This window comes from Crocodylus siamensis, chromosome 5 (assembly GCF_052110815.1).
Source record: "Crocodylus siamensis isolate JL-2025a chromosome 5, ASM5211081v1, whole genome shotgun sequence".
NCBI classification, from domain to species: Eukaryota; Metazoa; Chordata; order Crocodylia; family Crocodylidae; genus Crocodylus; species Crocodylus siamensis.
Window position 1 is genome coordinate 50,158,263 of NC_143399.1, and position 25,114 is coordinate 50,183,376.

At 41.6% G+C, this 25,114-nt stretch overlaps 2 protein-coding genes across 13 annotated transcripts in view; both read left to right on the forward strand.

The window, feature by feature from the left end:
• Positions 1-6,820, forward strand: part of SOAT1 (sterol O-acyltransferase 1) — a 38,158-nt gene extending 31,338 nt beyond the window's left edge. For all 6 annotated transcript variants that reach the window (XM_090047581.1, XM_090047576.1, XM_090047580.1 and 3 more), the window contains 3 exons: positions 782-917; positions 1,957-2,102; positions 3,310-6,820. In XM_090047581.1, the coding sequence (XP_089903707.1) occupies positions 782-917; positions 1,957-2,102; positions 3,310-3,369 (342 nt within the window). In that variant the 3' untranslated portion in view covers positions 3,370-6,820. The remainder of the gene's footprint in view (positions 1-781; positions 918-1,956; positions 2,103-3,309) is intronic.
• A 329-nt stretch (positions 6,821-7,149) lies between these two features.
• Positions 7,150-25,114, forward strand: part of AXDND1 (axonemal dynein light chain domain containing 1) — a 34,653-nt gene continuing 16,688 nt past the window's right edge. For 3 of the 7 annotated variants that reach the window (XM_090047569.1, XM_090047568.1, XM_090047571.1), the window contains exons 1-13: positions 7,151-7,379; positions 9,304-9,462; positions 10,650-10,822; positions 13,055-13,155; positions 13,860-13,986; positions 14,728-14,813; positions 16,752-16,808; positions 16,930-17,038; positions 18,705-18,826; positions 20,168-20,308; positions 20,866-20,970; positions 21,696-21,816; positions 24,631-24,732. In XM_090047569.1, coding sequence (XP_089903695.1) covers positions 9,354-9,462; positions 10,650-10,822; positions 13,055-13,155; positions 13,860-13,986; positions 14,728-14,813; positions 16,752-16,808; positions 16,930-17,038; positions 18,705-18,826; positions 20,168-20,308; positions 20,866-20,970; positions 21,696-21,816; positions 24,631-24,732 — 1,353 coding nt within the window. In that variant the 5' untranslated portion in view covers positions 7,151-7,379; positions 9,304-9,353. Of the gene's footprint in view, positions 7,380-7,431; positions 9,463-10,649; positions 10,823-13,054; positions 13,156-13,859; positions 13,987-14,727; positions 14,814-16,751; positions 16,809-16,929; positions 17,039-18,704; positions 18,827-20,167; positions 20,309-20,865; positions 20,971-21,695; positions 21,817-24,630; positions 24,733-25,114 lie in introns of those variants that run through there. The other 4 variants (XR_016442361.1, XM_090047565.1, XM_090047567.1 and 1 more) reach the window with 3 other exon arrangements.

The following is a 25,114-nucleotide window of genomic DNA, read 5'->3' on the forward strand; positions in this document are numbered from 1 at the left end:
AATGACACTATTATGGGGAGGTTTTCTGTAATTGTTTGTTAGCCAGGTTCCCTGCATATATGCAGAAATTGCCAAGGAGATGGGAGGCAGTGTGAACTGTAGCATAACAGTGGCAACTTTTTTTTTTTGAACTTTTTGAAGCTGTTTGAATGAATGGATATCCACTAGAAGCTCCTCTGTTTCTATACCTGTTGTCCGAGTTGATACCAGTTGATAAATGTGAAGATCTTTATTCCTTACCCCTCCCCCCCTGTTTTCCCACATTAGTTCAGAAGTCTTAAGTTTAATCAAACACTGCTTCACTATACATTCAGGGAAGTGAATGACTGAATTATGCATGTGAGCAGTTCCACTAGTGCTATTTGTATGCACAGAGTGAAGGACTGAGGCTTATTAGTCCGATATGTAAATGTGAAAGCTAGCAACTGAAATTAATAGTTCTATAAACACAAATGTGTTCTGGTGGGACTAGTTTCTGAGTTTTGGCATACCTTTGCTTCATAATTCTTGAAAACACAAATCAAGAGGGAGGGAAGTAGGTAGGTGTGTGCCTGGATTTCATTTGTGTTTTCAAGAATTATGAATAAAATGCCACATTGTGTAGCAATAACATTGCATTTCAAATATAGCACTCCTATATGCACTTAGGGCAGACCCTAAGCAACTCATCAAAATGGTTATATTTGTATAGCAATTATTTGGCCTAAAACTAAAATACAACAAAATGTCTAATTCATAAACTCTGCGCTGAATCCATCTCTTCTCTATTTCCTTGTACCAGTTATTTGGTAAGAAGTTCAAAGCAGCTGCTATGCTGTCTGTTTTTGCTATCTCTGCTGCTGTACATGAGTATGTCCTGGCCGTCTGCTTTGGTTACTTCTATCCAGTCCTCTTCTGCCTTTTCATGTGCTTTGGAAGTAAGTAATTAGGAGAAACTGATTGGGGGAAGTGGGTGGGGTACAATGTGTGGTGGGTTTGTGTTTTTGTTTTGTTCTTTTAAAAAGAAAAAAACACTACTGTAACTTTTGATGGCATTTAAAAATCACAGCTGGGATCAGGAGCTTACTGAGCCAATTTGTCTTAACTTGCAGAAATGCTCTTTTCCCAGAGATCACAATTGGAGGTTCAAATCCTGAAAGTACATGCATTTGAGTAGTTCTGTTAGCCAGTTCTGTGGTGTATTTGGACTGGGACTGGGGAAATGAGCAGCAGCAAAAGGAAGGTGTCTTAAATATGTTCCTGTACATATAAAACAATACAAAACAACAAATTTGTAATGAACTCGCCAGACTTCAGGCAGACTGGCACACTTCTGCCCAGGTAGTTAACACTGAGCTTTTAAAGTGATTTATGTAAAGTGGTAGTTGCTTTTTAGGGGTGGGGGAGAAGGTGGTTGTGTGACATTCACTGACCTATACCAGTGTAAGTGTCTTCCCTAAGGTGGAGGCTTTTCTTTCCATGCCACTGTTGTGGAAGCAGGGAAAAATGTATATGGTATTTGGGTGAAAAATCACTAATTGGTTTAAGAAGACTGGATCCTGCATCTGTGGAGGGGATTGTATTAGAAGGGACCTTATAGACCATCCAGCTTATTCTAGGAGAGAGGGCATAGCAAATGGGAGCCATGAAACATATACTTGTTCTATAACTTGCCATAAATTCAGCAGGAGCTAAGAAAGTCAGCCTGACTTCAAATTTTAATTGGAGGAAGACTGACTGGAAATACTGGCTTTCTGATGCATAGTACTGAGTTTTTACACACACACACACACACACACACACACACACACACACACACACACACACACACACACACACACACACACACACACACACACACACACACACACACACACACACACTCTCTCTCTCTCACACACACACACACACACACTCTCTCTCTCTCTCTCTCTCTCTCTGATTGGCATTCCTGATTACTTTCTCTTCCTCTTCCAGTGGTTTTCAACTTTGTTCTTAATGATCGTCGAAAAGGGCCCTTTTGGAATGTGATCATGTGGACATCTCTCTTCTTGGGTCAGGGAGTCATCATTTGCCTTTACAGTCAGGAGTGGTATGCACATCAGTACTGCTCCATAAAAAATGTGAGTAACCTTTGGTTTTGAGTAACTGGCTGCACATGATGAGAAAGGACAGACAGGCAGTCACTGGGGAAAATGACAGGTCATGAACTCTGGTAATGAGAAGTGGATGAACAATGTTCTAATTGTGTGGGAATTAACCAAAATGACCAAATCTCCAAGTGTGGATTAATAGACTGGAGAACTCAAATACAAACTTGGAGATTATGGAAGCAGTGATATTCAGGCCATTGAGAAATCGGAGAAAGCTTCTGCTTAAACTTTAGGTCTGATACTTGGTGCAGCTACGTGTGCCCCAATGGCACCGTTGTAACTGCATCATCATTCGCTACTTCCTTTTGGAAGTACTAAATGATAGCGTGGTAACAGCCTGTACTGCGCATGTTTATTTTTAGCTGCTATGTCGCCATAGTAACATGCTATATCAAGTGTGTTGCTGCATGTAGATGTGCCCACTATTGGTCTTTCCAATGCTTACACATTGTTTGTATTCAGGATCCAAATTGTTCTTGTTTCTGGTTGTCAGTGTGTTTACTTCCCTAAACTGCGCACTTTAAGCCTGTTATAGTACCATGTGCTAGAACTGTAGTTCTAGGAAAGTGGTGTACTCAATCTCCAAAATGTGGAGAAATAAAAATCTACAGTAGCACTTGGGTTTCTAGGCAGTTTCATCACTCTAGGTTGTAATGGTGGTGGCAGAAGAGAGTTGAGAATTTAAAGTAATAACGTTTCTCAAGCTCTTCAGCATTGAAATTAGTCTTGATACTCTGCCTAGCCTCACGGGGCTTTGAAGAAGCACATAAACCTCTTTAGTGAGCCTTGACCTAAAGTTTGTTCTAGGTGAGCTCGGACTTGACTCTGCTTCTTTATCTCCTGATTAATATATAATCTCTGTAGTTTATTTGCCTCTTTCTGGTAGTGGTGGCTCTGTTGGCTGAAGGTATCTTTGCATATAAAAATGATCAGATTGTACATAAGTGCCTCCATTTAAGAATAAGTACAGGTAAATCTCTAGTGGTAACTGTAGGGTTGTTTCTGTTCACCTGGAAAAACTATATTTCCTCCCTTCCCCAACATCTGGTAAGCAGAGGTGAATATGTACTTTTTGATTTTTATAAGGGAAATGTCAAAAGAGGTTTTGATGCCTGAGCTAATAAAGTCCATGTCCATAGCTACATGCTTATGACTCCTACTACTTCATGTTTTATAGCCCACGTTCCTGGACTATATGAAACCACGCTCCTGGACTTGTCGTCATGTTCAGATTTAAAACCATTACGCCTGGGCACTCATCTTACCACCTACTGCTGAAGATCCGATGTGTGCATCTTTTTGGATTTGGATCAATAACATTCACAGCGAATGCTTTTCAAGGGAAATTGTGCCTCCTAATTACTGGAGAGAAGCTTTTTTTTGTTTCTTGGAACTCTACTGAGGCAGTCTAGTTGAATTGGACTGCAGCAGCCTTTGCAGGTTGCATTCATTGCACACAGTTCTACTCTGAGCCATTTTTCTGCCAGTCAAACGTTAAGCTGAAGGTTTGAAGTCCACTGAAACCTAGCTCATCCCAGTAATACTTCATATTTTTGCCACACGTCTTCAAAGGTTCAGCTGTGGCCTCTAGCAGTCTTTTAGCCATTCCTTTTCATTTCTTTCCTCCTTCAGTAATTTTTCTCATCTACAGCATGTGTGGCTTATGCATGGGGTTTTGTTTTGTTTTTTACTTTTCAGCCTTCTTGTTGCTATGGCACTGATAAGTGGCAGAGTAACAGGATGTTTGCACTGTTGTCATGGAAATAGCCAAAGTACTGGTAGATGGCTTTCTATCTTCTGTCTGGAACTACATTCCACAATGTCTGATAGCAAAGAGACTAAAAATGGGCTGAGGAAGTTTGGTGGGGGGGCAGAAATGGAAACTTTTAATGCTGAATGCTTTCTGTAGCTTCAGTGGAGGGTCACTTGTTGCTACTAGCTTTATAAAGAGATCAGCTATGCTCAAAGTAGGGTGCAGATGTGTGCACTTTTATAGACTTTTTTTTACATTTTTTTGGTCTTTTGGAAGTTGGACTTCCTTCAATCAGTCTCTTATGATTCTGTGGTGGTTGTTGTTGTGATCTGAAGATCACATGGCTGAGGAGCAGTTGATTTCCTTGCAGCTTTACTCCCTATAATTCCTAGGCTAGTACGTTCACCTTTTTAAGTACACTTTTATAAACGAAAGAAAAAACAAGCTGCCAAATTTAAAATGAAAGCTTATTACTGTGCATATGCAGTTTCTACTCTGATACTTAAGCACTTTGAATATTAAGGAGGAGCTGTGACAATCCATTGATTTTCAGTGGAACTCAGTATTGTTTTCCTTTATCAAAGCTCCATTGTGTAAGGTGCCCATTAGTTTTAGTCATTAGGCTGTATCTTGTCAGGATTAACTCCCTGACAGTTGAGAATAAAAGTTTGAGTCAAATCTTTTGCATGACTAGGAAATTGTCTCCCTTGGAATGTTGCATCAAAAGTATCTGGAGTTGAGGGAGCGAAGGGAGCTTTATGCTCTGTTTTTTGGGGAATAGAGAAGTCACCCACTTAAAAGAAATGTAACTGATTTGATGGAATTGTTCAAATATCATTCATTACAGCATTTACGTATAGATTTTTTTAAATCTAACATTCCTTTTTTTTCCCCCTGCCAAATAAGTGACTGTCACCTGCAATGCAGAACTTAATTAAAGTGTATTATCGCTTCTCGGCCTCTTGAAGGCTCAGATTGAAAACATTATTACTACTGTTTGCTTGGCTCTTATTCTTTAAACCACCACTTAACTCTCTCTTTCATTTTAAGTGAAACATTTGGAGCCAGATACCATTTGTATACCTCTCATTGCAGGTGAGAGCTCTCTGGTAGAGTACCTTTTTAAAAATATCGTAACTTCCATTTTTATTGGAGTTTCTCATAGGTCTTCCCCTGATCTTCACATCTCCTTCCCCCTCTTGCCCAGTACAGGGTTTCTAGGCATCTATACCAGTACTGGCAACTGAGCTCTCAAGTAAGGGAAAACTATCAGAACTCTCCTGTTGACATCCCAGGTTGAAATGTATTTCACCAGTGTCAACCGGCCTTCTGAGGTGCGTCTCCTGGGCTTTTCAGTGCCTGTCTAAGATTTTTAGTGAAAGGATTCTGTCAGGTAAAACTTGATGACAGTTTCAGACTTGATATATACCGAGTTCTTGAGTTTAATTTTTGGCCTAAAATGTTTTCATGGCTAATTCCGGTGGAAAATTAAAGTGTATGAATCCAGTCCATAAGAGCTCAATTTAGAAATGTTACTGGGTTCACTGGCTTTCTAGTTCAGCTTCTTACTTTAGTTAATCTTGAATAATTGTAATTAGAAATTGAGACTTTTTTTTAACCTCTTAGAAAAGTTGTAGTAAAGGAATTCTAAGAGGTGATGCCTTTTTGTTTAACCTGACAGTCATTGTGGGTTTTTGTTGTGTTTTTTAATAGCTTTGTGATCAGGTGCACAATAGGATAGGATACGTGTCTGGTTATCACTGCATTGCACAAGGGTATGATTGGATTAGGGGCCTGGCTTTCTTGAAGCCTGTTTCTGATGCTTGCTAATGTCTGTCAGTGTTCTCCAAAGGGGAGAGTCAGTTTGTTTTCTGTACATATTAATGGAATTCCAGGTATTACCTTACTATGCCATTTGTGAAGGTTTCCCTAATACTGATTTAATACAGAATCTTGAAGTTTAACTGTGAGCAATAGCAATTAATGGATCAAAAGTTAAAAGAGCTCGCAAGCAAAAGTTCTGAGTTCTGTAGGAGGGTATTTTTTTCTGGCTTTGGCCTCTACTTTTTGCTTGCTGCATTGCAGCCCTTTAACATTTCAAAGGCACCTGAAAACTCTCCCTTCAGGGCATCAAGTGATCAGACTGTGCATGTATTTAACAATGTTTTTCATTGCTTTCTTGACAGTGGGCTCAACCATTCCATTTGCAAGACTGCATTGGGAACCCACAACTCCTAGTGAAACACTTGCACATTGCTCTAACTGGGAGCTAAAAACTATACCTCATTGTGTGGATGGGGATGTGTGCTTGTATGGGCACAAATGCCTAACTAGCTGCTACAGGCTAACCACCTCCACTTGAGTTATTACTAGTGATACTGTAATACCCATCTTCAGTGCTGGCAAGTGTAAGGATGTAAAGCTTTCTTCATTGTCACCTGAAAACCTTGGGAGCGCTGGCCAGTGCCACGGCAGTGTACGGCTAGGTGATGCCACAGAACCTCTCATTTAATTTGACCAGATATCCGTCCGGCTTTTTAGCCTATTATATTGTTTCTAGTTTATCCTCCAGGGAGGACTTTTTAAGTTTTATGGAGGATCTTCATACACAGACCTTTGACCCTTTTTTTTTTCTCTCTTCCCCCTCCCTTCTTAGGGAGCCCTCTGCTCTCTGGTTGCCTGGGGGAAGAGATCTTTTTTCAGAAACTACACCCACCCTGCCCCTCATCTCTAATGACTGGACTTCTTTTCTTCTCCCCTCTAAATAAGGATGATCTAAAAGAGCTGAAGTCCTACGACTGCGGAGGTGAAAGCCAGGCTCAGCCGGCCCGGGGTCGGGGCTGTTCTAGTTGTGAGGTGCACGGGGAGGGCTGGGGCGGGCCTGGCAGGCCACGTGCTGCGCTGTCGCACCGATCCAAATATATTTTGCTATGTACGGAAGCAGTTGCGTGTGTCTCGTTTCTTGCTGGCAGGCGGATGGGGGGGGGGGCTAGTGCGCAGGCGCAGTCTACTTTGGCCCCTCCTTCCCCCCCAAAGGCTTGGGAGGGGGCCCTCGCGGCGCCGGGCGACCGGGGAAGTGCCTGCCGGACAACTGCAGCCAGGCAGCAGCTCCACTTGGGGGGCGGGGAACTGGGAGAGTGAAGAGCGGGGGCGGGAACAGGAGTGCTAACGGCCACTGCGACTGGGGAAGGGCGAGGGGTTGGGCTGTCCTGCTCCCGTGAGGCAGCATGAAGGTAGGCGGCCGCGAGGCAAGCTTCCGTTTCCGTGGCAACCAGCTCAACAGGAAGTGACCCCGGAAGGCCTTCTTGCGTCGGCCCCACCCCCGGACGCGGCTGTGCCAGCACCCTCTTCCACCTCCTCGCTCCGCCCCCCTGACGTACTGTTTGGCACTACGCGCCCCCCCTCGCCTTGTCCTCCCCGGCAGCCGCTGCTGCGCAGGCGCAAGGGTGCCTGCGGACCCAGGGCAGAAAAGGAGGGCGCGCAGCGGGAACCTGGTACCGCGGGGCGCTCGGTGGGGCTACTGCCCGGGGGGAGCCGGGCTGCGGGGTGGGGAGGCACTGCCAGCAAGTAACGAAAGAATGAAAGCGCCTCGAGTGGCGTCCGCGCACACGTCCATAATACCTGCACACGCCACATTAAAGACTGGATGCGAAGGCACAAAGCAGCAGAGACGGGATTTGTTTGACACATTTGTGAAGCGAATTGTAATATCGTTCAGCAAAGTCCGGCCTAAGGCCTGTGATGTCATATGGGTCAATAATGCAACTGTTTCCTCGATAGTGCTCCGTTTCCCAAAAAAACTGCCCATACGTGCACATGTAGTGGCAAACGAACCACCTGTACAGGGGTGCCTGTTGTAGCTGTGTTGATCTAAGGACACAGGCAGACAACGTTCTTTGGGTAGATCAGATATCTTTTATTAGACCAACTCATAGTTGGAAAAATTCTTTGCAAGTTTTTAGGTGTTCGTACCTGAAAGCTTGCAAAGAGTCTTTCCAGTCCTTTTAGTTGGTCTAATAAAAGACATCGGATTTACCCATCCAAGGAAAGGCTGAGGGATCTGGGACTCTTCAGCCTAAAAAAGAGAAGGCTGAGAGGGGACCTGGTAGCAGCTGCACTAGGGGAGTAACTCAAGGGCTCAGTGAGCAACTTTACAAGGGCACATGAGGAGAAAACCCAGGAGTAAGGGTCACAAACTTGTGGAAGATAGATTCAGGTTCAACATTAGAAAAAACATCATAGGGTGTCCAGACTGTGGAATAAGCTCCTTCCAGGGGTGGTGTAGTTGCCTACCCTGGAAATCTTCAAGACAAGACTAGATGGTCAACTTGCTGGGGTCAGCTGACCCCAGTTGTCTTTCTTGCTTGGTGCAGGGTGGTAGACCTGATGATCTTCCAGGGTCCCTTCCGGCCTTACAATCAATGAAACTTTGTTTGCCTATGTACAGTGTGTGCACACATACACATGAATGTACACACTTTAGGACTGACTCATGCAGGCTGCTGTGTCCCCCCGGGGTGCCTCGAGCCTTTCGGGGTACTGTGGGTGCCACACAATGTTAGCACTGAGTTACAGCTACAAACGTGTTTTTCCAAGGTAAACCCAGGTATTTTGCCTAAGAATCCACAGTGTTAAACCATTCTGACCTGTTCCTGGTTTTCCAGAGTTCTTTGTAATAGAAAAGCTGCTCTATTTTTCTGGACTCCAAAGAAAGCGAGAAACCTAAGAGCTGGCCTTATCTAACGAGTGCCTCAAGGCTAAAAAAGGGTGAGAACCACTACTCTTGAGAGGATGAAGTATTAAGTTTTACAATATTATATATTTGGGCGTTTGGGGGGGGTTTTTTAAAGTCTAATTGCATTAAATGTGAATGAAATGACTTATGACTGACTGCTTTGTTGTAAACACAGCCCCCTTGATTTATGCATCAACTTTTGGATACAAACCCACTCATTTTAGCAGGCATGTGAAATAAAGCAGCATGTTCCCTTTCTGTGTTTAGCCACTTTATATTCTCCATTAATAGGGGTTTTTTTGTGTGGTTTTTTGTTTAACAACCCTAAAAGGTGGCAGCCCCACAATATAGATCAATGATTCTCAACATTTTTAGTTTGAAGGCACCCTTCATTAGATGCAAGGCACTCCTTGGAAGATACCAGCTCCTGAGCTTTCATTCTTTTTGACTACAGAAAAATAATAATGCTATTCTTCTGTTCTGAAGAAATCCAGTCAGAATCTTTTAACACTATGAATCCATGTTTGAAATCTCTTGTTTTATCTTGTGAATCATATTTGCAGACCTAACAGTGGTTTCATTTTTTTTGGCACCCTGTAGCACCGCTTATAGCTTATATGGCATGCCAGCATTCGGGTTGAGAATTACTGATACAGACATTTAGATTTTAACTTTACTTTCAGGTTATTTGAATTGAAAACTTCTTTGGCTAAATGAGCAGTAGCTATTTGCCATGTCCCACAATGAAGTACCAGTTCCGGGGCCATCCTCTGCATCAAAACCAGAGGGCAAAAAAACGAAAGGTATCTCATCTTTGGTACCTGTCAGTACGGAAAATACAGGTAAAGTTCAGCACAGATGTTACAATATAATTCCATGCGGAAATCATGACTTCTTTTTCTCTCTGTCTGTCCTGCCGTTTTGGGATTGTAGATAGTATCAGAGTACTTTTGTAGGAGACTTAGCACTATGTCATGTCTTTGTTTAATAGCTGTTCACAGATGTTTCAGACACCAGTTTTAAAACATCTACGGATTAAATTAATTAGATGCAATAAAGTCTGGCACAGTTTGTATCAGAATTTATTGCTCCCAAGTGCAGCATTTACATGTGCACCTGGGACAGTAGCATACTGAGCTGGGGCAGTGTAGCCCTGCCTGGCAGGGAGCCGGTGGGGAGGGGTCAGCCTGCCAGTCCAGAGCTGCTCCTGCCACGTGCTGCAGAGGGTCTGGCCGGGGCACGAGGGTGTTACAATGTGAGGTTAAGTGGCAGGCAGCCCCTCACTGTAACACTGTCATGCCCTAGCCAGCCCCGGGCAGTGCCTACATGAGTTGCAGCAAAGTAAATAACTCCCTCATAAAATAGTACTTCTTTTGGGCGGTGCTATCCTATGGCAGAATTGGTTTAATCTGACCTAGTAAACACTGTGTAGATGGTGATGCTTTACTGAGGAACTAATTGGAAAACTGGAGTAAGCATCTCATGTAGATGCACTTACTGACTAACTAGCAATTGTACAGTAGTTGAGTTACCCCCCCCCCTTTTAAAATATATATACCATTTTTGCTATGTTGGGGTGGGGGTGGGGGGGTCACATGGCTGTTGCATTTGAATCTACTGTAGTTTAAATGTAATCCAGCACCTTGGGGCACCACCACAAGTGGTGAAGTTAGTAATTTTAATGCTTATCTAAAGGTTTGTATTAATACGTGCATAATGCAGTAGGACATATAAAATAACGATAAGTAGCAGCATGTGGATAGAATTTTTTCCCCTTTTTGCTGATGCTGAAACTTTCACTGAAAAGCCTGTCTCTATTTAGCAAGTAGTAGTGACAATAAAGAGACATCAGTATGTTGCAAGTGAGAGCACATTATCATGCTGTTTCCATGAGGTACTTCACTGATGTTCAACTAAAGATCCAGTCAGAATGGGGTCAGTTGACTGTACTGTTTTGAAAACAGTATTTTTTATCCCTAGCAATGTAGTGTTACCATCTATCGTAGGGTGCTTTCCTGCTGTTTTCCAGAGCTGAAGGACAAAACAAGGATGCTCGACTGTTTCAGGCTTCATTCTACTTCCCTCCAAAGTCACTTCATCCCTGAAGAGATCTTCCGTACGCTAACCTCTGCTGCTAGTACCGTCTATAACCCTGAATTCTTACAACCTTCCAAAAAAGGCAAAAGTGCAAAAGAGTTTAAGGTGTGTGCATTATTACAGGAAGTGCATTTCCCCCTCCTATCGGACCTGATCAAAATTGTCCCTTTTAGATGTATCTTAGTACAATGTCCACATGTGCAATCAAGAGGTTGAATTCTTCAAGGTAACGCATGGCTTTATTAGACTAGCTGTCTTTGCTGTGTTTCTATTGGCAAGAAATGACATGGACTCACAAAATCATAATCTTGTTAACCAAATGATGTACTACTTTGTAATTACAACTGTTCTGATTAGATTGTAAGCAATATGGAGCAGGGGCTTTCGCTTTTTACTTGATTGTAAAATGTTCAACATACTTTGGGGATGGGACTGTACAATATTAAACATTTATTTTGTGTGTTTTGGTTCTTGGTTCTATCTTGAGGCAGAAAGAACACACACAAATTGGCTAGACAGTTACTTTGATCGCTCCCACACCTTAAGAACTTTATTTTTTGTTCAATACTAGTATTAAAATACTAAATATTTTAAAGAAAAAGAGTTTAAAAATCAGTACTTTTAAAAAATAAACGTATTTAGAGTAAACCGTTGAAACCTTACATTAAGGCCTAAACTTATAATAATCTTTTAAATAAACAACACTATCAAGTCACTAAACTGAGGGCAGGTTGTGAAAAAGGCTAGCAGCATACTGGGCTGCATTAGTAGGAGTGTTGCCAGCAAATTGAGGGAAGTGATTATTCCTCTGTGTTTGGCACTGGTGAGGCCACATTTGGAGTACTGTCCAGTTTTGGGCCCTCCACTACAGAAATGATGTAGACAGATTGGGCAGACTATAGCGGAGGGCAACAAAAATTGTTAGGAGGCTGGGGCACTTGACTTAGAGGCTGAGGAGACTGGGCTTATTTAGTCTGGCGAAGAGAAGACGGAGGGGATTTGATAACAGCCTTTAATGACCCGAAGGGGGGTCCCAAAGAGGATGGAGCTAGACTGTTCTCCATGGTGGCAGATGACAGAACAAGGAACAGTGGTTTCAAGTTATAGCCAGCTAAGTTTAGGTTGGATATTGGGAAAAACTTTCTCACTAGAAGGGTGGTAAAACACTGGGCTGGGTTACCTAGAGAAGTGGTTTGTTTACAGCTGAGAAACTGATTAAGTGCTGGAAATGCAGTAAAAGTTGTTTTCCTTTTCTGATATATAAATAAAATGTAAGCATGAGAGGCTGAGATCATCCAGTTCTAAAATTTAGAAGGACCTGATCCCCAGGAACAATGCATGGAATTTGCCAATTTTGGATAATTCTTTTCTTTCTAATAAAATAGTGTTAGATGCAGGCTGTTTTCATCAACTTCTTATCTATCCACATTTAACATAGGCTATGGACAGACATGCATGGGGTGCAGAGTGTTTCAAATCTGACCAAAGTTTTAAAAATGACCCTCAGAAAAAGCCGGATATTCTTTTGAAGTGCTCCATTTTGAAGTCTTTCCTGAAATGTTTGTATGCTCCAGCTGTCCCCTGGCATCCCACAGTGCTCCACTCCCTACTCCTAGCCCACATGGGGAGAACAGGGAGCAGGATGGACAGCCACTGAATGCTCTCTGGTTCACTTAGCTGACCTTGGTGTCTCCCAAGGCTAAGACAGGCAGGGATTCTTACTTTCCTTGGTTGGAAAGCAGTGCTGCTGTATGCCTTCATAGCCACTTTGAAGTGCTCTGGACTAGGGTGAGGGCTCTGTGGTGTTTAAACATGCAAATTTAAAGCACTCTAAGATCTGGATGTTTCAAATATGTGTCTGGCCATACCCAGAGATTTATTTAACTAATACAAAAATGTAAGATGCCAATTCTCTGCATTTTTTTCATTGAATTCCAATATCCATGCAAAAGCAGTTTGACTCAGATCAGGATTAAAGCATTAATCATCTAGAAAGTAAGAAATGTCATTCCTCATTTTCTAATAATCAGCCTTTCTTTAGGAAAATAGCTAAAAGCTCAGATTTAAGAACAAGATGAAAATTATTTAAATTAGTGTTTCTTGGATTAAATTGCAATTCTTTATTTAAATCCCTGTGACTTAAATTAACTTGCCTGTAGTGATATTTCACAATATCTGAGTTTTTCTTTTTGTCATGGCTTTGTTCTCTATAGCCCTCTGAACATATATAAGTCAGTCCCTTGTAATCACCTTTGGTGACAAGTAGTTAGTCTTTGTTTATATCATGATTACCATAGAGTTTACCTCTGAAAACTGATATTTGTGCATGCTTTTTAGGGTTTCCTGTGTACTCCAGATGGGCTCTGGCATCATCCTAATCGGAGGAATAAGTTCAAGCACCTGACAGACAATCCTATCTGCCTGACAGGAGCTGGGAGGTAAACAAGGAAAAGGAAGTGGTTATGGTGAAAAAAAAATGCTGAGGTTGGGAACATAGTGCTTTTACTTTACTTTCCTATCATTTTTTTTTAAATATCTAAAGATTCCAAGTGCTTCCAAATGCTTCAGTTTTGGGAACTCTACGAGTAGAGCTGGTAACCAGCCATAGTAAAATGTGGGGAGATGTGGGAGCAATAAAAAATAAGCAGAAAGTAAGTCAAAAGTGACCTTTAAAATATCTTTTTGAAACTGCTTTTTTGAAGTTGCCAGGAGTTAGAGATATGACATGGAATCCAAGATTTCTCTGAGGAAGCCCTGCCTGGCCTTAATAGATTTGGAAGAGAATACAGTTCTCCTTTAGCTTTTTGGCATAACATTATCTCTTCCCAGCATGATTAAGTCTGAGTCTTATGTTGTCCATACCAGAATTTAGAGATGTTGGTATCTGGTAGATCCATGGTAGTGAGTATGAGAGAGCGTGTCTGACCCAAGGTTGTTAGACAATAGTTTGCCTTCAATGGAAAGATTAATCTGGCTAAAAATAACACCTTGTGAATTTTAATTAGCCAAGATAACATGGCTTTAGTTAAGCCCTAAACACAGAATAGTTCTTCTGTGGCTTTTGACTAGCTGGAGGAGAGCAGTGGAATGAATGGGTGGTGTTGGGTACAGTGAATAATTACTTTTTTCCATATTTTCTCAGGGATGTTTCCTTTCTATATGACATTGCACTTGGAAAAGAAGATGAGAGAGAGAGGTCCCTGGCAGGCTTTTTCTCTGAGAAGGGTGATAAACGAACACAAAATAATGGCTCAGCCATCGCTCCTACTGTGAGTGAAGAAATATGATAAATACTTCTCAGTTCTGTGGAACCGCTGCATATAGTAATCATGGGATTTATGCAGCAGTCTCTTAATCCATTTCACTTGAAAACAAACAACCTCCCAAAAAAATTCATTGCTGCTTTTTGTTGCTAAAACATTTCCTTAGCACTACAACTCCTTTACCACTAGGGTGACTATATATCCAAGTTTGCCTAGGACGGTCCCAGATTTTAATGGCTGGTCTCAGCTGCTTGGGGAAAATTTAAAATGAGTCCTGGAATTGCAGGGATCTGGGGCACAGTTCAGCAGGGTGGCATGGTGCACCAGGAGTGGACTGCACCTATGCCCCTGCCCACTGACCTCTGCCTGCAGCAGTGTCATTGACTGGGGGGCAGGAGGGGTGGAAATTCAGCAGTGTCCTGGGTGTCTCAGACTTCCTTATGGTCACCCTACTTACCATGCACCACAGCAGTTGGAATTCAAGCATTGGTTCATGTTTGGTTATGTAAATGGATTTAAAGGTCTATAAAATACTTCCATTAGTCAGGTTCTAAATATGTGCATGGATAAAAACAGTGCAAAAAAGTTTATGCACAAAATTTGTTTTCTAGGCAACCAAAACAAAACCAAATCCTCTTTTAGGAGAAAGTGAGAGTTCATATGTATTTTCCTTCCTTCCTTCCTTCCTTTTGTTTTAAAAAAGAAAAAAGTGTCTTTCATGCTCTGATGTATCTATTCTATCCTTAGCAGCCAAACATAGCAGACAGCCTGGTCCCTGAAGAATTTCACATTGTGAAGAACAGAGGAGTCATACCTTTGGAGTATTTTGACGAGTGAGTGCTTGTATGGCTCACAAGGAATTGTGCCCACAATTTAATGGCTTGCTTTACACCGTAGAGTGCAGACAGATAATGAATCCAAAGCCATTGGGCAAAGATATCTATACTAGTCAAGGAGACAGGAATGTAAAATGTGTGGCTTAGCAGGCACCTCTAGCAATATGGGCCACTGACAGATGTGAAAACCCCCCCCAGCGTTTTACTAGAAGAGGCATCGCGTTAGTTTGCCCTGGCTCGCCCAACATCAGTGGGGCTTTTTGGCACTTTTATGTAACAGCTGATTGAATCAAATTGACGCGATGCCTCTTCTCGGCATGCACTGCGCTTGGCACGGGGGCACACTGAGCTGAAAGTAAAGTGCTGTTTGATATTTCATTTATTTTCATGTCTGTAAGCAGCCATGGTTATACAATACAGCCAGTCACCCTGTCCCTGCAGAACCACCTAGGCAACAGTATTTCGCCTCGCTGTCTTGCAGTGACTAAAGGAAGCCAGACCTATTTTCCATTCCTGTGACTACATTTCAAGGGCTTTCCTATCGAATGTGTTTACGGTTGGATTTGAACGTGGGTGTATAAATTTGATCAGATGCTTAGAGGGAAGTGCTGACAGACTCCTTTAAGTCACCACTGGCTTTTATATGGCTTCAATTAGCATTGGTTCCAGCCTCGGCCATTTTCAAGGTGCCTAAACCAAGCTGCAGAAGTGTGGCTAAGCAAAAGGACACAAAGTGTGTTTCTGAGTGACTGTTGAGTGAAGCATTGGAAATGTGATAACCAGCTTGGTCAGCAGAGTGAAGGAAGTGATCATCATATCCATCTAAATTAGTAATAAGATCCAATTAAACAGACCACAAGGCCTGAAAGGAGACATTGTAAAGGAAGACCATACATTAAATAATGCAAATATACTATATCTGTATCATAGCTTTATCTTTAAAAGTTATTAGTCGTGATTGATGTAACCAAATGTATTAGATGCTATTTGGCTATAATAGGTATATTTGTAAGATTCTTAGATAAATTATAAAAAACAGCTTTGTCAGAGAAGACCATAAAGTAGGGTAAAAAAGAAACATGACAGTGCTGAGCAGCATTCGACAAGGATATAAATCACAATGAATTGACACCATCCAAGTCCACAAGAGACTTGGTTCAGTCCAGTCCCCAAACTTTTGGTGAAAAAAAGAAATTTAAATAAAAACAATCAGAAAGCACTTCTTAGAATATTTAGAATAAGCCATCTATAAATATAAGGTATAGATTGTGAGGAAGTTTGGAGAACTCAGTAAATTCAAGAAGATCTGCTATCAGCCTGTGTACTACCTGCTTCCCCCTTGAGTCACCTCAGCGGGCAGGGATAGGTATGTTTTGCTGTCACAGGTAGACTTTGGAACTTGTTTGTGTGTTTTGGGGTGTAAGCAATAAAAAGTTTGGCTGTAGACATGTCTTTTTCCCTTTTATCAGTAGTCAATCTGCATGGTGACATGTAATCAAGGTAACGCCATCTTGACCCTGTCTGCTATCTTCAGATTAACCCATAATTTTTTCCACCTTTTAGCCTTGAATTGAGTTCACCAGTCTTCCAGTTTAAATTTGTTCAGGACTTTTATTTGCTTTCCTTTCCTCCTTTATTCAGGGAGTAAAAGCTAAATTAGGAATTAAATCCAAGTTTTTGTGGGTCAATATGAAGATAAATAAAGTGGAATTATAATCATTTTTTCTATTTCTTGCTGTTATATTGTTTTGGCTTTTTATTTGCATTGGAGCCCCAGCCATGCACAAGGCTGTCCCTGGCCATAGATAGCTTGAACTGTACAGACATAGCAAAAAGAGATTACAGTCTAGATAGGAGCTTTGGTACAAGGATCTGGATTCTACAACAGGCAAAGAAAGTTTTCTCAGACCACTTCTCCATTTGTATTTGTTATAGTAAATACACAACTCTGCTTGAAGATTGTGAAAATAGGCTGAGGCTGTTCCCATCCATGTGAGTAGTGCCTTCCACCAACTTGTGCCAGAAAAAAGGCAGTATTGATTTGATTTCTGTGTAATGCATCATATTATTTTATGCAAAATTATGGCACATTTCTTCTATCCTTATCTTTTAGGAAACCATCTGGGCGACTTGAGGTCATTCAGCTGATGAAGGTGATGGATAGCATGCTAGAAAAGGCTGGAGTAAATGATGAAACAATTGGGGTATTGGAGCCTTCCCAGGTAAAGATCCATCACAATCTTGAGAAATAACATCTCACTTACTGTAGGGGATAAATCCTGGAATGTGAAAGGGCCTTCCCTTGTTTTAATTCTAAAGAGAGTCTGGTACACATTCTCCTTTGCAGCCTGCTTGTGCTAATCAAGTCGCCTGTGCTAAGAATGCCCTGTTTAGTCTTGATCTTCTTTGTCAAGGCTAGCAACTAATGTGCTGGTGTTAAATACTGGACTTTCCTGATACAAATGTTCTTGCCAACAGAGGACATGTTGTGGACTCCTACTGTGAAGTAACTAAGGCAGCAGAATCTTCCTCTTCTGACTGTAAAGTATAATGTTAGACTACAGAAATACTACTGATACAAAATTAAAAATAGGTGCTAAGAGTTGAGCTCTTGAGGAACGTTGCAGGTCTGAAATGGCATGTCAGGGCATGTTCCTATCTTGGGATTACTTTCAGTTATTACATGCATAGTAATTGGGCAGATTTAGATATATGGGAACAGGGGTAAAGACATTCAGAGTTGGTTTTAATTCTTTACATTTGAGATAATGGTAAAGCCCCTTAACTTGATGGGAAGCAAGTCAAAATCATGGTTTGGAGTGTTGGCAGAATTCGCAGGTATTACCTGACAGGGGTCACAAAGTGAATGCTTCTGCAATGGCCCCTACTACTTGGCCTAACCTCATACTACATTGAAAACCAATTACATATCAACCCAGTGAACACATAAGTGTCTGCCTTCCATCTGAAAAGCCATGAGGCCAACTGCCAGCTCAACATTACATGGTCCTGGACCCCACTGTCACATTGTCCAAATCCAGTTTACCTTGGAGCTGCCCTCAGTTGAACCATTTCATACAAAGAAACACATGATGAAGACAAAAGCAAAGATGAGCACTTGTAACAACATTTTATATAAGCTCACCTGACATCAGAAGAACAGTGGACAGCAGGATATGATGAGACCAAACTGAAGACATGAGACACCAGCCATACAACCTCCTGCGTCAGACAAACATCTGAAGTTATGCAGGAGCTTCCTCACCAGCACCCAGCCTCTTGATACCACACCCAAGGAGACACCACAACTACAAATGTGGAATGAGAGGCTGAAGAACATACCTGACAGAAAAAATGGACATTCCACCCACTGAGTTCTTGCTACCAGGGGCTGATGAACCATGACAGGTGGCTGTGTCTCAGCTGTCTACATACTGGAGTTGGACATTCCAAGGAACTAATGAAGTGGGGCTATACCGTTCGTTCAACTACAAATGGCTGTGGCACAGCCTCAGATTATGTAACACCTGCTGCAATGCATGCTGCTTGAAAGCGCATGTACAATGAAAGATCTTGCAAAGTACAATAAACGAGCACAAGAATGTATGACAAAATTGTCATTTGCGGTGTAGAGACACAAGAAGAAGAAGAATGGCAGGCAAGTTAAGCAACTGCTGACTGTTTTTGAAACTGTACTGATGAACTTATGCCCAGTAGTTTTCTCATATTCTCCATTTCTTTATTATTGATTTATTCAGAAAGGAAAATCTAGCATGGGGGTTCAGGTTTTTTAAACTGAACTTTTGTCCATTTCTTTTCTCCCAAGTTCATTGCTGCCAAAGGTGAATTTCCTTTACCATACCCTGATGCTTTCATGTCTTTCACTAGCTGCACAATGTACTGAAGGTGCTGAAGGCAGAGCAGAACATTTACAACATAGTGTTCCATGAGCTGATTCGACAGGTCAGCGTGGATTGTGCAGAAAGAGGAGAACTGCTTTCTAAGCTCAGGTCAGGTCAGGATTAATGGAGTTCCCCAGTTGCTCTTTCAAGATTATGGTAGTGTCTTGATTAGCTTTGTATTTCATAAAACCATTAGTTGCCACCAGGAATGTTAATTACCCTTAACTTTGGTACTTGTTCCAACATTGCTTCTCTATTCTCTGTATGCCTTGTCTAGTTGGAGTTATCAAATAGAACTCTGTTTCACTATATATTTCCAAAACGAAAGTCTTCCAGTTACATACATGTCATTTTTGGCAAGTACACGGTTTATGATTCTGTGACCTGTGCAGTGTGGGTGTCTAAGCGTCTGTACCTGTACTGAATATATGCTGACCAGGGCGGTAATTGCCTACCTATGCATATACCTGAATGTAAGTCCTGAAAAAATAGTAGTAGGAGGGGAGCCCATCCATGTTTTAGCTCCAATAATTGAATGTATAGGGCACTCACCCAGAAGCCCTCGGTGCCCCAAATACCCAGACATTTGAACCTGAATTTAACTCCTCAGCATACTGTCCCAACCACCATACCACGGATCAAGAATTATCCAGTCCCCTTGCCAGCCCTCTTCTTGAAGCTCTGGAACTAAACTATGCATTTATTATTCATTGAATTTAATGGATGGGAAGTAGTGGACAAGTTTCTCCCCCGTTGGAAGCAATGGTGCAGGCTAGAATCCCAGACTTTCTCCCTTCTAGAGCAGCATCGGTCTCATAGAGCTATGTACCCTCCAATTTGCTGTCCGTCTTCTGGCTCCAACTCTATCTCCTGGTTGTCCAGGAGGGCAGCTTCAAAAAGAGGATTGGAGAATGGACTGGATAATGCCCAAAATGTGGCACCCTGTCCCCCAGCCTTGGTTTTTGCTAGTGGAAGTGTGTGACTTGAAACAGTGAACGTACACGCATATGTACATAGTCACGTATCTGTCTGATGATTGTGTAGGCTATTATGCATGTTCAGCAGCCGTGTGGATGTTTGTGTGTCCATGCTGCAGGGATAACGGAATCTCAGACTGCATAAGTGCCAAGGACACCACTTGTGCAGCTGGAAATCTGCCATTTGGCTGCTTAATGTGAAATAAAATTCTGTCTGTTGTGTCTACAGCAGCTGAGAGGTCCCTGAGTCAGGGTTCTTGTATTATTCCTTATAATAACTTATGTTCAGAAATACTTTATTTGGGGCATCTAAATTTGCCAGCAGTGTTAAAATCCCAAATATGTCTTCTCAAAAGATGGCCTTATAGAAACTCTTATATTCAGTGGTGATGCTCCTCTCCTCAGACACTGGATTAACAGACTGCAAAAAGGTAAGTCAACATTCAGTTTTTTTCTACCCTTCTTATTACAGGCAGAAATATGTGAGTCTACTGAATTGGATTCCCCAACAGATGAGGAACCTTTACGAAGAACTGATGGCACAACGGGTAATGGACAAGCACATTACAGAAGAGTTGCACAATTTCAAGGAATCCATTGGACGGCTGACCAGGTCTGAATCATGACCGATTCCCATTACCTTCTGTGCAGTAGGGCTAGTATGTAGACAGAAGTTTTTTGCTTTTCCCCAGACACTTGATTTCTTCTCTTACATTTTGTCTGGCAGATCAGAGGGATATTAACTATTTTACAGCTTTATACCATATACAATACTTTACAGCTGCAGCAAAGTCTTGTATAATATCCGAATAGTCTAGCTTGCAACTAGTATAATGACCCCTAAACCAGACTGTAATGCAGACAGCCTGAGGCATTGTGTCATTACATGGTTTCCACAGTTCTGGCAGTCCCGTGAGTCCTGCAGTGCAGGAATGGAAGATGACAGTGAAGACACATTGCTTAAAATATCATGTAGGGCTGTATACAAAGGGATAACTTGTGTACAAGATCATAGTTTGTATGCATTGGACAGGCATAGCAATGGATGATTGTCTGTTTTAAGGAGAATCCCATGTTAGCGCTTAGGATACTCTGACTGAGATTGCTGGATAGGATAGGAACTGTAATGGATGTACTGGGATTTGAAAGGACTATTCTGGGCTATTTCAGTGAGCTGCGGGAGGTCCGAGAACATGATCTCAGAGTCACCAGAGAAGCAGAACGGGCACAAGAGGAACTAGCTGCTGCAGTACGGGACTCTGAGCTGAATGCAAAGTGAGTTGCTTTCAACTTAGGGTGGGCTGAGGGAGTGAAGCAATACCACGTCTGAGCTAAAGGCAAAAAATATGCTTCCGTTATTGAGTGAAAATATGGCATGTGACACATTGGTTGCTTTCTCATAGTCATTAGGAAAGATTAGGTTATTTCTGTGAGGAAGAATGCGTGGCTCTCTCTCCAGATTCCTCAAAGGGGTAAGAAGTTCTTCTACTGTTTCAAGTTTTAACAAATAAAAGTAATTTTTATTTATTATCTATGTATCTCACATTTTATTGAGTTTGGACAGATACCCCCCACTTCTACTTGTTCTCTATTGATAATCTCTTTATAATGTAAAATTCTGAGAATTGCTAGAAAGGATAGAGGGGTTCAGACTCCTATATTCAGTTCTAAGTTACCTCTGACCTAGGAAAACCTTGTAACCTGAATAAATCAGTCAGCCAGGACTATCTTCAGGCTTGAGACTAAAGATTTGCCTCAAGGCTTGCTGAGAATTTTCAGTGAGAATATCATTGGAAAGGCTTGTAGGTGGATCAGGGAAAAGAGAATTGTTGGATTCATAAGTTGGTGGAGTAGGATGGGTGAGATAAGGTTGCTGAGAGGGCAGGTATCTTGAGAAATGTTTGGAAGCTCTGAGAAAAGTAGAAAACTGGATAGGAAAAAAGGGATGTGATTCCAGTAGCTTATTCCATATTTCAGTGTGTGTTTTCTTTTTCTTGTAGCCTTGTGGAAGAATATAGAGAGCTGTATGAGTTGCAGAGAGTGAGACTTGAGGGCCAGCTGCAGCTGTTAATTGAAGAAAGAGAAGTCTGGAGCTCAGCTGCATATGACCTAGCACTGAAAGTAGGTATGGGTGGGATTGTAGAAACTATTGCCATTCTGTAAGATGCAAATCATTATAGCTAGAGCACCCACTCCACTCCGGGATTCTAGAGGCAGGTGTTGATTAACTGAAATTTCGTATTACTGCTAGTATACCTCTCAGACCTGTCTGGATGCCATTTCCCAGTGCACTGATGCTCTTTTTTTTTTTTGTCTTGTTTACTATAGAAACCCCACCTTTTGTATATTTATTTTTCTGGCTCTGGTCTCAGGGCTTAGTGAAAGAAGAATAACTTGGTTAAAGTCAGAGTGGCTTGTATGCATTCAAAAATAGTGGCACTAAATTCCTCTTGATTTTTTTTTTTTCCCCCTCATAATTTAGATGATCTAAACCCAGATAACTTGGACACTTTTACAAAGTAAAATTCTAGGAAAATATTTTACTTTTTTTTGAGACGCATTTGTCCACCTTGATATTTCTTACTCTACCTTACTCAAGTTTAAAACTCCTTATTAGAACTTCTTGGAATTACCTAGGAGTTTTTCAGATTGTTCATTAGGATCAAGGAACAAATGCTTCTGCATTTAACACAATAGAAATGTGGGTTTTAAGGAGGGCTTCTTATCCACAGCCTTTAGATAACATGATTAGTTCTTCTAAGAATGTGCACCTGTTGTTATTTAAAATTGCTTGATAGTTTTGCATTTTCTTTTGATATTTTTAATTTTTAAGAAATTATTGCTGCCCAGATTCTGCTGTCATTGCTCATCTTGAATAATACTTCCTCTACAAGTTGTTGTATTGCAGAAATGGGGCTCACCATGCAGTGTATTACTCGGTGGGAGTATGGGTAGCAGAAAAAGAAACGGGTGAATACTAACAGATGCTTATTCTTCCTCCATCTCTTCAGAGGTTTTTACAGATAAAAACACTATTGAAAGTGTAGTATTGACATTTTTTATTTATATACATGGCACCTATCATAAATGCCTTCCATGGTTTGTGTTGCAGCTTTAAAAGGTATGTTATTCTAATACTAGATATCTGACTTCGAGTGAATTAACGCCAATTTACAATCTGCTCACTTCGGTTAGAGGTTGCTACCTTTCAGAGAACCCCTCTGTGTATCAAATGATAAGCTTAAGTCATCTATTCTTGCTTTACATTTGGGCCATGAATTATCTACCAGGGGTGTCTGCATTAAAACTTGGACTCTGCATTATTACTTCTGAGGCACTTGGACAACATGGGGTAAAAGCCAGTTTTTGAGCTGACCTTTTACACTTTCATTCCCACTACTGGGAACATGTTCAGATGACCTCTATCTTTTGATGGGGTCTTCAGAAGGGGCCATTCCCTATGTTTGAGCTCAGTCAGGCTATTGTATTGAGGAGGTTCTTTCCTTCCCAAGAAGTTTGCTTATACTATTAAGCTATGGATCAGATCAGTGAGAGTAGGTAACCCTTTGGTTCTGCTGCAGTTGTGTGCTATTATCTGGGGTGGCTGTAGCTAGAAAGGAAACCAGTTCTGATACAGTTATCTTCTACAAGCTGTCTTTTTTATGGGCTCTGATAACAAAATATCTTGTGTATTGCAGTAGAACCTGGATCAAATTAATGAATCTAGGTGGTTTGCAACCCACTTCATTTGAAGTAGGCTTGTCAAATTAAGGATGAGTGGTCCAGCTATTTGCGGTAGGGTTTTTTTCCCCAAAGGGAGCCACTTCTTCCCTGAGCTGGAGCTTATCAGTGATGCTGCACAGTTTGAACAGCAAAGTGGTTTCCTTTGAATTAAAGGTTTCAGCAAACCGCTGGAGCACCTTAGCAGTCCCTGCATCTTGTTTTTTGCAGCTTTGTTCACCTTTTTTTAGGTGGCAATGAAGAAAGAAATTGCCTGTTGCCCATGGGTTAATAGTAGAAGGGTTAGAGATGGATATCAGGCCTAGCTATGATTCTTCACATTGGGACACTGTCTCCTATGTGACACACAGTGGTGTAGATAAGAGACTGACTTCTGCTGTCTGCCATCATTCAACTGCCAGGGGTTAGGTTAAAATGGCTTATGCTCCAACATGTACCATTCCCACTGGTTGCAGTGACTAGTTTCAGGGACAATTTGTTTGTCTTTGGGATGACACCTAGAGATAGTAAGTGAGGACAGGGTCAGGCTAATGCCACCTGCTACTGGAGAGGGTCAACAGTGAGCAGGTGCTGGAGAGACTCTACTGAAGTTCACTCAGGCAATAAGAGGGAAGCCTTAGGTCATCCTCAAACGTGCAAAATAAAGAGAGTTGAGAGAGAAGTGGAATAAATTGTTAATTGGTGGGGATGGAAACAAGAAGGTGAGAGAGAAAAATGAAATAAGAGGTAGGGTCTGAGAACAATCACTGAAGTAAAGAAGAGATGTTGGAGCAAAAAGTAGGAAGGGTCAGAAATACAAGGGGAGTGACAGTAGCTATACCAAGGGGATGCTGAAACAAGGAAGAGCCAGGGCAGAAAAACATTAATGGAGGAATTTATGTAAATGGAGAAGGCAACTGGGGAAGGAGAGAAGATATGGAGGGGATGTTGCAGTGAAGGCCATTCCAGGGATATGAGGAACTGCAGGAGACAAATCGCAAGAAGTCCACAGTCTGTATATCCTAATATAGCTCAGCCAATATATTTCAAGCTTTAATGAGTAAGAGTGAAGTCAGCTTACCAGATTGCATGTTTTCTCATGGTGACATGGGGTTAGTTGTTATCTTGGGTGTACTCTGATGCTGCACTTCATGCTTCCTCTTCCTCCCTTCCCCAAAGAAAAGAAGAAAGTGTAAGCAACATCATTTCTTCCAGGTGATAGATAGAAACAAGCTCACACTGGCTCGCAAGCTCTACCTTAGTGAAAAGGCCTGGACCAAAGTTCTCAAACATTTTGTACTACTCCTGGCTTCAGAGGTATGGCCCTACTGTGCTGTATGACAGTGAAGAGGAGAATGTTTGGATAATTTGAATGCATGTATGGATTAGTGTCTTACTGTTTCAGTTATTACTTGAACTTGAAAAGCTTGGTCCAGTTTGATGGTTTGAATAAGTCTGGTCTTCCTCTCCCATACTGTTATGTCTTTCTTCCCTCTGACTTCCTTTCTCTGGTCTCACACTCTCCTAACCTTTTTTATTTTCTTTTTCTCATAGCTTTTCTGGCTTCATTCATTCTCTTCCTTTTTCCATAACTAAACCAAATCAATGTTACTGCAGTTCTGTTTCCAGCAGTGCTGGCCTGATACATTCTCCATCTAGTGCTTGACTACAAGCACCCAAGTTAGATGCTGAGCTCAGG